General features: G+C 36.9%; 1 protein-coding gene and 1 non-coding gene across 2 annotated transcripts; both read left to right on the forward strand.

The window, feature by feature from the left end:
* The first annotated feature begins 1643 nt into the window (after positions 1 to 1643).
* LOC131784047 (fibroblast growth factor 18-like) lies at positions 1644 to 4761 on the forward strand. The gene is made up of 5 exons (XM_059100826.2): positions 1644 to 1652; positions 2191 to 2290; positions 2375 to 2525; positions 3817 to 3923; positions 4501 to 4761. Exons 2-5 carry the CDS (start codon positions 2273 to 2275, stop codon positions 4759 to 4761), a joined length of 537 nt encoding a protein of 178 aa, XP_058956809.2. The 5' UTR covers positions 1644 to 1652; positions 2191 to 2272.
* Positions 4762 to 6143: 1382 nt separating this feature from the next.
* Positions 6144 to 6217, forward strand: Trnar-gcg (transfer RNA arginine (anticodon GCG)). Its single transcript has one exon. It is a non-coding gene; the product is annotated as a tRNA-Arg (tRNA).
* The last annotated feature ends 9030 nt before the right edge of the window (positions 6218 to 15247 follow it).

Raw genomic sequence — 15247 nt, forward strand, 5'->3', positions numbered from 1 at the left:
CAGGGTTTGATATCACAATATATTATGCGCCAGACTTTCTACTCTGGGGTTGCACAGGACCTCACTTCACCTACCATGTTTTGATTCTGAGCTAACTTCCTCTAAAATGTTAAAAAAACATCCGACTACTTATTTTTCTTGTAAATCATTGGTCAAGTAATGTGAAGTCAACAAATTTGCACCGAAATGCATACGGTGCAATAGGTTACATAGGGTCTGAAGGAGCCTCTCTCTCTCTCTCTCTGAACCGGAAGCCTCGAACAAGGTGAACTGGGCGGTGCGTGGTCTGTTTGTGCGTCATCGACAATTGTTTCAAAAATTGGAATATCTCGGATCTGACCTTCTGGGGTAGATATGCCACAGTTTGTACAAATTCTTTTTTAATCAGGGAAGTAAATGAAAGGATTTTTTTCTGTTAAACATGGCTAGGGTTTCAAAGCTTTGGCGGCACGCCCCAAGCCAAACTCGTGGAAGAGCCATACGAAAACAACCAATTTTGTTTTTCCTGCTCATAGAGTGTCAGACAGGAGACGCCCTCCGTGAACTGCTGTTTTCCGCCACTCCTCTTTAGTAAGACTTTATTTATGCAACATCGAGTTGGTGTTTGCCCACCTGATATAAGCAAAGTGTTTCACTTTGGTATGATCGCGTGTTTTATACTCGTCTGAAGCGAAAAGTAATGGCTATTTTCGAAGCGTTTATATTTCTTGTATTACGTAATTATTGCAATTTTTCAATTCAATTGCAAAACATCTGTCGAACACATTTCAAGCACACCTGTTTTGTTTGGTTAGGCAAGTTTTTTGTTTAATTCTAGATTCAATAATTCCCATAGAGTTGGAATTAAACCGTCCTTTAGAAGGCCACCATAAGCGTTTGTAAAACAGCTTATGAATCAATTAAAGGAGTAAACAATTTCTTAATTGTCAAATCCTCCCGGTTGGGTATTTGTCACTTTCATTAGTCCATCATATGGGGTCCTTCAAAGCGAAACAGTATCTAATGAAGCAGTTACAGGGGTAGTCGAATTTCGTGATATTTTGTACTGTTTTCAAATGAACCTTTGTCCGATTTCCGGTGAGAAGTCGAGAAAGTCCGCGCCCGATATTGCTTTCATTATGGATATAACGTGGGTTTTGGGTGTGATTTTATTTATCTTCAGTGATGTTATCGCGTAATTTTACTCAGTTATCATCAGTGATGCACCGAAGGGTTGTATTGGAAGACGGATGGGGAGAACGAAAGTTTCAGAGGCTTGTAACTAATAAGTATCATTTATGTTCTTCCTTTTAATGTCTGCTAAATTGTCAGTATGAAGGGAGGCAGTGCACCAAAAATCTTTATTAGCTTAGACATCTCATTTGCACGGTTGTGGTTGAAAATACTGACCTCCTTCTTAACATCGGAGATGACATCATGTTGTCATCACTGAGGGCTTCTGGTAATCATTTGTAAATTGTCTGATCGTCCCGGTTGGAAATTTGTAGCGTTCAAGAGTCCATGACATGTCCAGAGTCCACGAAAATTGAAATGGGATCTTACACAGTAACTACGGGGGTCAATTGAATTGATTTTCGTTGTAATGGTATCTTTTTAATAAACCTGAGCTCTGATTTTTCCGTAGTAACGTCGAGAAAATCTACCGTATACAGGTATAGCTATAATAATGAATTGAACGGTTTTCTCTGTGATTAACATCACAGAGAAAGAACTTTGTGATGATAATCACAAAGAAAGAACTTTGTGATTAAGTATAAGTTCTAAATTTTTTCACGCGAAAAGTTATCATTAGTGAAACACCGTTCGGTCGCAATGGAGACGGCTCTGTCCCGCGAGTGCATTTCACGAAAGAGGAAGTCTCCTTCCTTCCTTTGGGGAGTATTCGTGAAAGTTTTGGATGCTTGTTTTAAGTATCAGTTACGTTCTTCCTTTGAGTGTTTGTCAATATCTCGGTATAAAAAGAGGCATACGTCTCATTCGCACGGTTGCGGTTGAAAATACTGACCTCTTTCTGAGCATCGGAGATGCAGATAATTTGGTTATCACGGAGTTCTTGTGGTTTAATTTTAATCCTGTAAGTAATGTCACTTGAAGAATCGATTTGAGAATCAAAACGAGCATGCTATGCACGAGTCATCGCAACTGCTTCTCAACGATGTTACTGGGCGTTTTGATTTTTTCATTTTTCAGGTTTCCATTAACATCTTTAAGTGTCAGTCCTGATGCACGTGCGTTGTCTACCAGTGCGCATTCTAAACCTTGTCCTAAAGGCATGCACAAACATAGGAAGGTAAAATACGCTGAAAGTTGCTTGAGTTATGCGTCAATCTGACGGGATTTAACGGGTCTAACACTTTTTTCATTTTGGTTCTAGTTCGGGAGACATCGATGTTTCCCAATTCCAAATAAACAACCGAACGTCACGAATTACATGTTTGTTCAAATCTATTCAAGAGCTTCGGGAAAATACATTCAAGTTAAGAGGAACGGAGTTGACGCTGGCGGCGTGAATGGCTCACAATATGGTAAGGATGTCGATTTGTGTATGTGTGTTTTTAATATTAAAACGTGTAGAGACAAGATACTGTAGTACAATTAAGCTTTCTGTTGCTTTGTCTTCATTAATCTCGTTTTTTTGTCCTGTTTTAAATTAAACGAACTGATTGGGATCCCGAAAGAGACCTTCAAGCCCGTATGCTCGATCTCTCGTAACGAATGAGGTTTTTTTGCCTGGGGTTGTGAGAAAAAAGGACTGGAAATCAAAATTTTTCGTTTCGTTGCCTCAGTTAACATAGACGAATATGATGGAAAGAAAAATTCACAAAGGATAAGAAGCAACTTAAGAGAAATGTCAAAGAAGAACGGTGAAGACAAGAACACGATCTCGATTAAGCAGATATCTGAGATGATTTTCCGTAAGCAAGAAAAAAGATATTTCTGGGTTAATTATTGTGGAATTTGAAAGAAAAACAAAGCTTTTTAATGAGAAACTGTTCACTGATTCTCACGCCCAAGGGCTTTTTAATTTAAACGAGCAGGGCGTCTTTTAACAAACTTAATGGAAAAAAACACTCCACAATGATATCAAGATGTTCGGGGAATGGAAATTGTTATTTTCTTTCCTTTTTTTAAGACAACATTTGGATTGATCCTTGTTCTGGGGGTTGACGATCTTTAAAAAATCATTAGAGGATTCAAACCATTCCTTAATAGATGTCCAAGATAGGGTCATCTGTATAAAAAAGTAAACAACCTTAAACCCTCAGGCGAATACTCCCCCGGCTGTGGTTTGGGTAGGGCCCGGACCGTCGAACCTTTCATCAATGAGGTCATCCCATTCACTATTGGCGTAAAAAGTGTTAAATCAGACTCCTACAGTTAGCTACGAACCGTTTCTCGAACTCCCGGGAAAAGCTGTTTTTCTCTACGTGTTTAACGAGTTAAGATCTAGATAGTAATAGAATTAACGGTGTTATTGTGCGTGCGAGAAAGTTTTTGTCGGCGTAGGTAACGTCTAACAATCTCTCAAATGCTTATTTCAGCCGTCATATCCATGTGCACCAGATTTGCTAGTGCACGAATAATGCTGTCAAGTAAACAGGTTAATTTCGCACCTGTAACGATAAAATTTTTTTCGATAAATTTCCGACTCTCTGAAATTTAGATCGCTACTTATAAGATTAGTTCCAGATTAGCAAACCGGGATTGTGTATAAGATCAGATCTATGATGTGCGACCGACGGAAGTGCACATGTTAGAAAGGAAATTCTCGGGCCTTAGTGCAATACCCTAACTTCGCCTACATTCAATCTGTAGCGTTACTGAAGCTGGAGACGGGCGACTTGGCGAGTCTTGTTACCATCCAAGGGGTGAAAACAAACCGTTACCTCTGCCTAAATAGGATAGGACACATCGTTACAAGGGTGAGAAAATCTTCTCTTAACGCGTTTTATTACTAAGCACAGCTGACAGTAAATCGCTTTGACCCTGCTTTGGCTATGACCTTCGTACAGCAACAACTTGCCTCTGATCGTGGCCATATTTATTTTGACAGACGTTAAAACCATCCCACACGTGTGATACATCTCAGACGTACAATTTATCGAGGAACTAGCCAAGTGAAAAGCCAGAATGCATCACAAAATCAAACAAGAATGTATGTTAAGTCGTAAAAAAGTGAGGGCTCGTTCTCAGGCGCTCATCCTGTTTCGCTGCTCTCCGCTGACCGCGACTCATCTATTTTCTGGAGTCTTCTCGATTTTCATGCGACTTGAATAATGCATTATGACTAACTTTCATAAAGTCTTAAATTATCGCCAGTGGGGGGGGGGGGGGGGAAAGGTGGGAGGACTTGAGGGGATTATAAGAATATCGCAGAGCCCTATAGGGGGATCAGTTTAATTTTATCTTTGCACATCCAAAATCCTCCAACTTCCCACCGCGCGCCACAATATACCATAATGGTTATTTCCTTCTTCTGACTATTTTTATTTATTTTAGAAGAAAAAGCAAGAATTTTCAACGATGAAGAGGTGCGAGTTTTACCAAGAAGATATTAAGGGCTATGACCAATACAGATCAGCCAAGTATCCACAATGGATCTTGGGTTTCTCCAGACGGGGTCGCATTTTGAGCGGAATCAAGAGTGCCAATTGCAAAAGTAAATGCAGTTATTTCTTGCGATACCAGCAGCCAAACGCTCAGACAAGAAAACATCGCAGGAACCTGAGGCAGATGCTTGGAAAGCTTATGAGACATTAAAATCCCTAACTGATAACATTAACTTATTGAAAATTGTCACTAGGGCCAACATATAGAGTTTTTTTTTTGCCAAGAGCTTAAGGGAATTGTATAAAAGGAGGCGTTCGGGCCTTAAAACATGCCAAACCACTCAAATTATTTATGGACAGTGTCTTGAACGGAAGTCTCTCCTCTCAGACGTTCGCCTGAAGGCAGATCTCGATCTGGTTAATTTTTCAAGCAGTAACAGACAAGTGCGAACTTAACTTTCAGTTGTGCCATAATTAATTTGAATAACACTAATTAATTTGAATAATAGTAAAGTGCATAAAGTTGAGCTAATTGACAAACATTTTTGCATGTGTGCATTTTATTAGCGCGTGTGGCATAAGTACTCCTATTCCTTTGCTTTGATAGATAACTGTCTTCACAGACGCAATATGCTATGGTGATATGAAATATGAACATAAATTATACACAGGCAATGAGCTTGCTCACTTGTGCCGTTTCCTAGCGCGCTCCGTTACTGAACGCTTGGAACACATTGTGTCGTGTGCATGCTGAGTGACGTTCTGGTGCGCAGCAGAGAGGTGAAATCAACAGTACAAAGTTACTTCAAAAACCGGCAGCTCTACGAGTAAAGATCATGTCAAGCAGATCTGCGTAATATCCAATTCCATCCAAGGTTATTCATTGTTGAATTGTGCAACTTCTCAATAAACCTGACAAAATGGTTGTAAAAAGATCTATTGTAGTAACGGTTCAGAGCAACCTAAACAATTATCACATTAAAATTGGTCATAACTTTATAGGAAATAATTTGGCATTTCATGATGATCTCCAAGAAAGAACGTAAAACGCGTCAAAGCTGTAATCCCCCGAAGTATTGGTGTTTAAAAATGACAGAACCATTTGGTGCGCTCCCCTTTTTACTCCGATGCTTTTCACGGCTTAACCCCGGCTGAGTCATGCGCCCCGGTTGAATTTCTGCACCTCGGCTGAGTTGATTCGCCCCAGCTGAGTCATGCGCCCCGGCTGAGTCATGCGCCCCCCATGAGTTTTTAAGTCCATCGTTAATTGCTTATTTTTAAAAAACATGATTCATTCCATTTGGTCTCTTTGTAGAACTTGAATGGAAATTGAACCACGCAATGTACATGCGAATCCACGCAAATTCCTACAACGTGGAAGATACTGGAAACTAAACGAAAATGTTGACATGGCGTACAAGTGTCGTTTGGGACTTTGTATTTTTTGTTTAACACCAAAGCGAGGAGAATGCAATATTATTCGGTTGACTTCATTGCCTTTTACAACAAACCTTAGCCCAGTTCGAGAAAACTGAAGAGAAAGTATCTGTTACAAGGGATTTAAAAAACTAAATAGACCTCACTCACGGTGGTGTCTCTGTGGCTCAGTGGTTAGAGCATCGGAGCGCGGAATCCGAAGGTCTGAGGTTCGATTCCTCGCGGGGACTCCGGTTTTTTTTTTGTCCTAAGCTCGTGACAAGACGAAAAAAAGATCTTTCTCTAAAAAATTAAATGATTTACTGAGGCATTTCTTGAAGCCGGTAAGTTCTAAATAGTTAATTTTCTTGTATAATTCTTTTTACGAACGACTGCAATTTGAACCGAATTTCTTAAGTATTTTCCCGGCCTTCATTTCTTTGTGTCTTCATTCGTTTGCCCCCTTTTATTCATGCTTGATTATAATTCATGAAACACTTCAATCAGAGCGATAATCTGGACACGGTATTCAAGGGAATGTTCTCCCTCCCTCGAGGGATGTGGAGGGCATATATTTATTCGTTCCAAAAAGGTAATTGCCACCAAATAAGGTTTGCTTCTCAGGGTCTTGCATCTTAAACAGTTGGGGTGTGCGATTTTGGTATTTATCATCTCGTGCAAGCTGAGTTACTGGACCAGAAACAATTCTGATAGTCACAATTCTTTTAAAAACCTCAATCAAAATTTAGGCTCAATGTGATGGACGCTCCTCCCTGAAGTCGATGAGCCTCATCTAAATTTTTAGTTTTGGAGCTTTACAGGCCAGTAGGGAAAATGAGAGACGAGTGCGAGGAAAACGCAAGTGGCAAGACATAAGCAGCTGGATGCTTTTTACGCGCTCCTCCCGTTCAAGCGTGTCCAGTCCTTCGCCTGCGCACTTTTTTGCGCTTGACTCGCGCTTTCCTCCACCCACCTGAAAAGCGCAAAAAAATAAAATCTGTTCCACAAGCTAAGATGCCCCTATGAAGAGAACGTTTTTTAGCGCTTTGAAAGAGACAGGTAAATGAATGGATTTCTCTCAGGGTGACTTTGAACCTCAAATAAACTTTCAGATTGATTCCCATTTTTGTTCTTTTCACCTACAATGAAATAATGAAACCTGTTCCACAAGCTAATATGTCCCTATGAATAGAACGTTTTTCAACGTTTTGAAGGAAGCAGGTAATTTAGAACCGCAGCATTTTGATGCGCGGCACGGCTAGTCACTCAAATGATGATAACTAACCCAATTGCTGAAGTGGCTTTCTTCCTGTGTTGTTAAATTGACAGCACTTTAGACTCATTATGCGTATTTCCAATCTTGCTCTTCCTGCACAAGAGGGTAAATTGGCGTGTATGTACTCCTGTCTTTTCCTTCACAGGAAAATAATAGAATGTCGTCATCATTTTTTAACCCCATCAGCAGAGAATTACGAATTTTTCTTAATTTGTCACTGAAATATAAGATAATTAATTGAATCAATCATTTAAAACCAATTTCAACCGTTTGAGTCACACGGTTCTTGCGGGCGAATTTTATTAATCCTTTTTCGATGTCTGAGTATTTTCCTACACACAAAATATTCTCTAAAATGCAACTACTATACTGTTCATTTTTTCTCTGTCGCATGCAAATTCGGCAATTACAATGTCCTTTATTCAGCTTGATTCTTGAATAGTTGACTAAGCGTGCGAATAAAACTCTGCGAAAAATCTGTGACGTATCAGCCGACAATTGGCTGCAGTTGTTAATCCATATTCAACAGAAATTGTAGAATTTTCAGTAAACCGCACTGTCCGTCGAACAGTGAAGAGGTGCCGTCCGAAGGACTGAAATTAAAGTTGCTCTCTGGAAGGAAGAAAGCGCTTGACCTGGAAAGAGGAGCAACGAAAACCAATGTTTTGTGACTATAACAGCAGGTAAGCTTTCCTTTTTGACTATATTGACCTAAACTAGTTTAGAGAGCCAAAGGATTCGTATCATAACACTCGAACGAGTCAGGCGAGTCGGTTCCTTGGTTTAAGGAGCTCTCGTACTCGAAGTTTAATGAATTAGGCTGTTGGCTTTGAGGAAAGCAAAACCTGTGATTATGAAAAATATTTTCAGAGAAACGCTCTAATCAAGAATTTTTGGCGTCTAAAATCAGTAGGGAACTTCATTCTGTATTCAATTTCGGCCACGTGGATGTGTGACGACTCTTCTACTAATTGTATCAAGCCTTTAAAATCAGTTGGCGGCCTTTCCTTTATTACAAATAACATTTCGAAAAGTTTCGCGCTTTCCCTTTTTCTATAATGGTATTAAAGAGCGATTCAATTATATAGGTTTTTATTTTTAAGTTCCCAAAATTGTTCATCTTTGTAGAAATTGAGCATTCACTGATCAGATTCATAATTTTTACTTTCAGGAGGAGCAATGCTGTCAAATAGATGGAAGATCAAAGAGTATGGTCAAGAGGAGACACTGGAATCATCAAATGTTTAATGGATACTGCAAAGATAAGAACTTTGAAATTATTGAGTGAAGTTAGCAAAAATGGTGGCTCTTAAAATTTCTCATTATTTTACGAGGTCTCCATATTTTTACCAATTGTCATGAATGGATGAAACTGATTAACTGGTAAGTCAATAGTTTTCAATCAGCCATCATTTTTGCAAAGACTTTGTCGTGGTACGGATTGTTATTGATTAATTTGAACTTCTCGTTATAATTTAATGCAATTTCTCTCAGACAATTTTGTTGCATCGAACTGATTAACCAAGGTACAATTTAAAATTAACGTCAAGTAAACCTAATCACAGAAAAGGAGAAACCAAGATTGCTACTTTCGAAGCACTGATCGCTCATATTTTGTTTGCGTAACGGTTAGTATCACAGCTATATTCTCGTTGATGTCACACAAAAGTGATATTTATTAAGGTGGCATTTCGATAAAGGAGCTCCGACAAAAAAAACCAAATAAAATTCAAATTTTGCATCTTTGTTAAAGAAGCTATTTCATTCATTCCAAAAATCACATTGGTGAACACCATCAACTCATAAACCAAACAACTGACTGCTGTGCTGCTCAATATCTTTCAGAACTATATTGTACAAACTATCTTCAGCTACTGACTCTGAAATTCTAGTTTGTCACCGAGACTCGTCTCGACAGTTGACAACAACAGAACGAACTATTTTCACTGACCGATCAAAACTGACTAATCAACGGACGAGCACCATTTTAATCTGATAGCAACCTACTTCACTCCAAACTGATCAATCGGCTTTTCGAACCCCAGTCATAACCTTCGACTAACAAACCTCACAATTGACTGCTGCGCTGCTCGATATCAATTCCATATTGTACAAACCATCTTCAATGACTTACTTTAAAATCTAGTTTGTAACCAAGAAAAGACTTTTCTCAAAAGTTGACAACAACAGACCGAGCTAACCTCACCGGCCGAATAAAACTGACTAATCAACGGACGAGCACCATATTAGTCTCAGACAGCAACCACTTCACTCCAAACTGATCAATCAGCTCTTCGAACCACAGTTATAACCTTCGACATACAAACCGCTCTTTACTTGACTCTGACGATGACTTCTGCTTAGACCAATCACTAATTTCGACAACACTGAGACCGTCTTTTCAGGACTACTCTAACCCGGACATCACACTACTCTAACCCGGACATCACACTACTCTAACCCGGACATCACACTACTCTAACCCGGACATCACACTACTCTAACCCGGACAGCACACTACTCTAACCCGGACAGCACACTACTCTAACCCGGACATCACACTACTCTAACCCGGACATCACACTACTCTAACCCGGACATCACACTACTCTAACCCGGACATCACACTACTCTAACCCGGACAGCACACTACTCTAACCCGGACAGCACACTACTCTAACCCGGACAGCACACTACACGATTGACTACAAAATGCGATCAGGAGATAAAGTTGGCCAAAAGCACGATCTAAATTAGATAGGAAACTTATTAACTTTTGTTTGAAAAAGGAAGCATTCGTTTTTCATACAAGAAATTAGTCGATTGCCACCTTGTATTTATATTTACTACTTTGTGTCATCAACTGAATTTGGAAGTTAAATGTTTTAAAACTCTAATGCCTGGTCACATGCTCTTTCGAGAAATAAATTTATTGGTATTTACCTTTATATAAACCAGTTTGAATTTACTCTACTTTTCAACGAGAAAATATAGATTTTCAAAATCCGAGAAGTGTTTATTCCACAGAAATGAAGTTTGTGATTGCTTTGTTAATCGTTGAGCAATAGTTTACAGATTGGACGAAAATAAACGTGAACAAACGAGCCAATCTCTCGCCAAATGAACAACTAATACGACCATTGGCAGACACTAGTCAATATGAAAGAAAAAGCACAATTGAAAAAGATTTTAAGGGTTACATTTTTATTGGCTAGAAATTATTTGGAAGTTTGGCAAGGCACGTAAATTTATCTAGTCAAACGTGCGCTTAGAAATGCAAATTATGCAAAGACAGTTTGATTGAAATTTTACCAATTTAAATTCATTCTGTTGTTGGATGCTTTCATGTATTGCTGAAAAATAACATGGAATTTGAGGAAATTCGAACGTGTTTGTGCGTTGATTCTTCGAAACCAAAATACGAACCTAAAATTGTCAAAGAGTTCTACACAAATTAACGTTTATGGAATAAAATTAGGTTAGAGTTCGTTGCTTTAAAAAGTCAAATATTTTTTTTATTTATTTCTATATCGCGATAGAAGTTTTCTTGCTGGTTTATATAGAATCGTTCCATCAAAACTAACTTTCTTGGTAACCGACAAAACTTTTTAGTGAGTAGCATCCGAAAAAAGGAATATTTGTTACTCTTTAGACCAGGCATTTAGTTTTAAAATATATCGTAGTTAATTTATTGACTCCTTATTTTAAGTGGAAGTAAGATCTTTTGTGCATCATTCGGTGTAACGCAGGAACACACAAAAAGAAATTCAAGTTGAGATCTTCAAGTTTAGTTCATATTTGCAATAAAACAGAAATTGAACGCGTTTAAAGACTAAATGTTTTAGAGCAATTCGCTGCAGGAATTTGTCGTAAATAACTTGGAGCATAAATGTGAGACGTATTTGTAATCAAATTGAAAGAGTCTGCTCCAATAGGTGAGACTATTTCACTTCTTAAATTGGAACTTAAATTGGAACTCAAAGTTAGTTCAGTAACCTTGGAGCCCAATTGTGAAATGTGTTAGCCTGAAATGCTAAGAGTCTGCTCCAACCAAGAAGACTACTGTATTTCTCAATTTGGTACTCGTGGCCTACTCGGAGCCTAATTGTGAAATGTTATAGCCTACTTGGCTGAAATAAAATTGAAGAAGTCCTGCTCCAACAGTTGATACTATTTTGTCAAATTGCTCCGCGAATTTAAAGCCTTATTCTGAAATGTCTTAGCCATTGAGGATTAAATCAAATCTTTAAGAGTTTTTTACAGCAATTGATTCTCTTTTATTACTCAAAAAGCATCTCGAAGTTAGTTCATATATTTCCGAGCTGAATTTTGACATGTCTTAGCTCTTGTGGCTAACACCAAATTCATAATCTTTTTTCATTAAAATTCGGTCAAAAAAGAATTTTTTGAATCAGGAATTTGTTACTTTTGACCTGTGTCCTGTGTAACATCGAAGACTGGTTGCTTTAAAGATCTTTTGGTCGAGAAAAAAACATCATGGTAAGCTGTAAGCTAATAAAGGAAACGATTAGATTTAAATTCAAACGTGAATGAAGAAATTGATCACTATTTCGGAGATAAATTCAATATTTCTGGTGGGACTTGCTGTAGCTTGCCATGGTACTTTTGTGTTACGAGCTTCCACATATCATCTCGCGCAAAAAATGCAAGTAAAAAAATAGATAAAACATAGTCGAGTCAAAATTCGATTTGAACACAAACTTTTAGACTGTTTTGATTTTTTTCGAGTGATAGAGAAATTGGCGTTTACCCTTCAATTTTTTTTTGGTTGGAAGTTTAAGGGAACTCTTGTTAAAATTTTTGCCAAAAAAGTTGTAAGGGGAAACTCTGTGTAAATTGGTCCAAATTTTCCCGCCAAAAGTCTTAGTATATAGACGAAAAGTTTTTTCTGACACCCCTTTAATGTAGAATTAAAAATTACTTAGTTAATTAACTTATAATAAAAGAAAATGTAAAACAAATAGAATGCTATGTTGAATATAAAACGTTTGTGGTGCATTGAAAGACAATAAAAAAATTGAGACAGCTTGAACACTTTGTTTTATTGACTCGTTTATTAAATGTAGATATTAATTAAACAAGACAAGCAAAGAAATAAACATTATGTTTATTGGCAATTTGATAAAAATATAACTTGATTTTTTTTTAAAAAATCCGGCGCATGCGTATTTTAGAGCACCGTATTTTTTCTAAGTCTTTTGGCGGGAAAATTCGCCATATTTGAACAGATGTTACTTACAGAATAAAAAAAAGTTTTTTGGCGGAAAATTTGAAATTTTTAAACAGCCCTCAGCAAGAATTGAGCCAACAAAAATCACGAAATAACAACTTCCTAGTCCTAAATTTGGGCTATTTAATGTGTCGTGTCTGACTTGACATATTGTTGAAAAAATTTGCAACAGATCTGTTCTGTACCTTTGGATAAACAATTTCTTTAACTTGGATTTGTCTTTCTTGTTTGACTCGTGCTTGAATCATCAGGGATATTCATCGGTCAGTCTGCAAAAAAATGAAAATAAACCATAAATCAACACATGCAATGCATTTTAAAATTTGGTTTCCGGCAGAAATAATTACTTGGTAATGATAGACGGGTATAAATCGGTATTCAAATCTTTAAGTAATGAGTGAATATACATATGTAACGTAACCTGGATTTAACGATAAATTCACTACTATCTCTATTGAACAGTAATATTCTAGTAAACTCAAGAACTTTTTTCGTTGCTGTTACCATCAAAATCATGATAAATTCACTACTTTCTCTATGGAACATTAATATTCTAGTAAACTCAAGAACTTTTTTCGTTGCTGTTATCATCAAAATAACTAGACATTTTGAAATAAAGCTTTTCGTCTACTTGTTTTCAGGGATTTAACTATTTCATTTTAAAGCGACAGTTGATGATTGCATTCAAGCAACAACAAGCAAATAATCTAAATAATTTCTAAACAATATTCAACAAACATTTCAACAGAAATTCCTCTGAGTTCACGGCGGAATTCACATGTAATAATTGCATAATTTGAGTTTCTGCTTTTTTAAATTATACAATCATTCTTGGAGTTCCTGATAAGTTGAGATACTGCGCTCCTGTATACATTCTCGACACCGGAAAGAGTCCAGAGTATTACAGAATTAGAATATTTACAAGCCTCTATTTGCACCGAATAGAAATAGACGCACGTATATCCTAGTGCGTTCAATTCGTAGAAATGTGTTGAAATTCGTGGAAACTTGAATAACAATAAGGAATAACAATGTTTAAGCAGTGTAGTTTTGAAGAAAAGCTACAAATTACTCCTTTTGACATCAGTCTCTGATAAATAGCTTTGGTTAAAGTATCAGAAATCAAAAAATCTATTTCCATACCACTTTTACTTTTTATCCAAGTATTGTAAGCATAATTATGCCTCTATTTCATTGATAACTTAGTCACCGTAAGATGTGTATTCAGTATAAATTCTGTATATATTCAACAAACATTTCAACAGAAATTTTAAACCAATTTACACTAAAATAAAATCTTTAACCTCAATGAGTAAATGGTTTTATCCATTCCTTATCTAAAAGACGTTCATGCTCCTTAATAAACTTTGAAAAAAAAAGAAGAGAAACTTGTCTGCAATTTAAGTCTGAACTCTTCGAATAAATTGAGGAATATCAATTTTTGGAGCATACTGTTTCAATTTGGTTTTAGCCTTTAGAGCTCAATCATTTCAACAAACGAACTCTTATATTTCAATTTAATTACGTTAAAAATAGCTCTATATCTGCTGATAATATACTGTACATGCAACTGGAGGAATGAATATCAATTTTTGAGCAAATTGTTTCGATCACCGTCCGTCTCAAAGTCACAGATTTTTAAAAATTAGGCTCTGGTTTTTTTACTGAATCACGGCAAATACAAAAAAACAATTATTTGATGATAAAGCCTAAGAGCAATTTGAGAAACAAGTATGAATTTATGGAAGGATATTATTTCGATTTAGTTTTAGCCATAAGAGATCAAACATCTCTTTAATAACGAGGCTCTGAGATATTTATCAAGATCATGTCAAAAAAAGATGTAGATCAGTTGATAATAATCTCCAGGAGAACACAAGAGACAAATACTAATTTCATAGGAAGTACGCTGTTATAATTTGGTTTTAGCCTCAAGTGCTTAATGCTTTTACTCGAAGATTTTTATCGAATCACGTCAACCAATTTATTCTCTGTTCTTTGTACAAAAAAAGAAAAAGAAGACAGTTTGCCCCGCAAATAGCTGGAAAGCTAATCGTGACGGCGTAAGACAACTACATGAATAACACAAATTTTCTAATGTCTAAAGACAAGGAGTCACTGACTCCTAAATGATAACACAGAAAAAGAAAGGCAGACATTTAAACCCTTAGCAAGTGTATCTATGTACCTACTCTTTTAATAATCACGGGGATTTGAATATGGTTATCCTCTTTTTCTAAGATATCAAATAGCAATTTGCAGATAACTTTTTTGAAAGCTTTCTTTGGAAGATCCGTTAAAAAACTTGTTATCATATTCCACAGCTTTACTCCGAGCCGAGACAAAGAATTGTTTTGTTTTTTTAGTCTCGAACTTTTAACATGGAACTTTCCAGACGTAGAAGATCGTGTATTGTATGAGTGAATATTATACGTTTTCTGAAAGAGATTTAACATGTTTGCTGGGGCTTTATCATTATTAATATCGTGCATTAAGGTTGATACGGACTCATAATAAAGAAAAGTTATTGGAAGCACGTTAGTTTCGAGAAATAAAGGAATTGCATGGTCATGCCAGGCTGCGAGGTACAGCAAACGAAGAGCTCTTTTCTGAAGAATTAGAATTTTGTTAAGATAAGTCTTACATACCTAACCCCAGGCTGCAAGACCATAAGTTAAGTAAAGGGGAAGTAATTAGTGACTTATAGATATTCGGTAGTATTGGTCGAGGTACAGACTGGCATAACTTTGCAAC

Source organism: Pocillopora verrucosa, chromosome 1 (genome assembly GCF_036669915.1).
Source record: "Pocillopora verrucosa isolate sample1 chromosome 1, ASM3666991v2, whole genome shotgun sequence".
Taxonomy (NCBI): domain Eukaryota; kingdom Metazoa; phylum Cnidaria; class Anthozoa; order Scleractinia; family Pocilloporidae; genus Pocillopora; species Pocillopora verrucosa.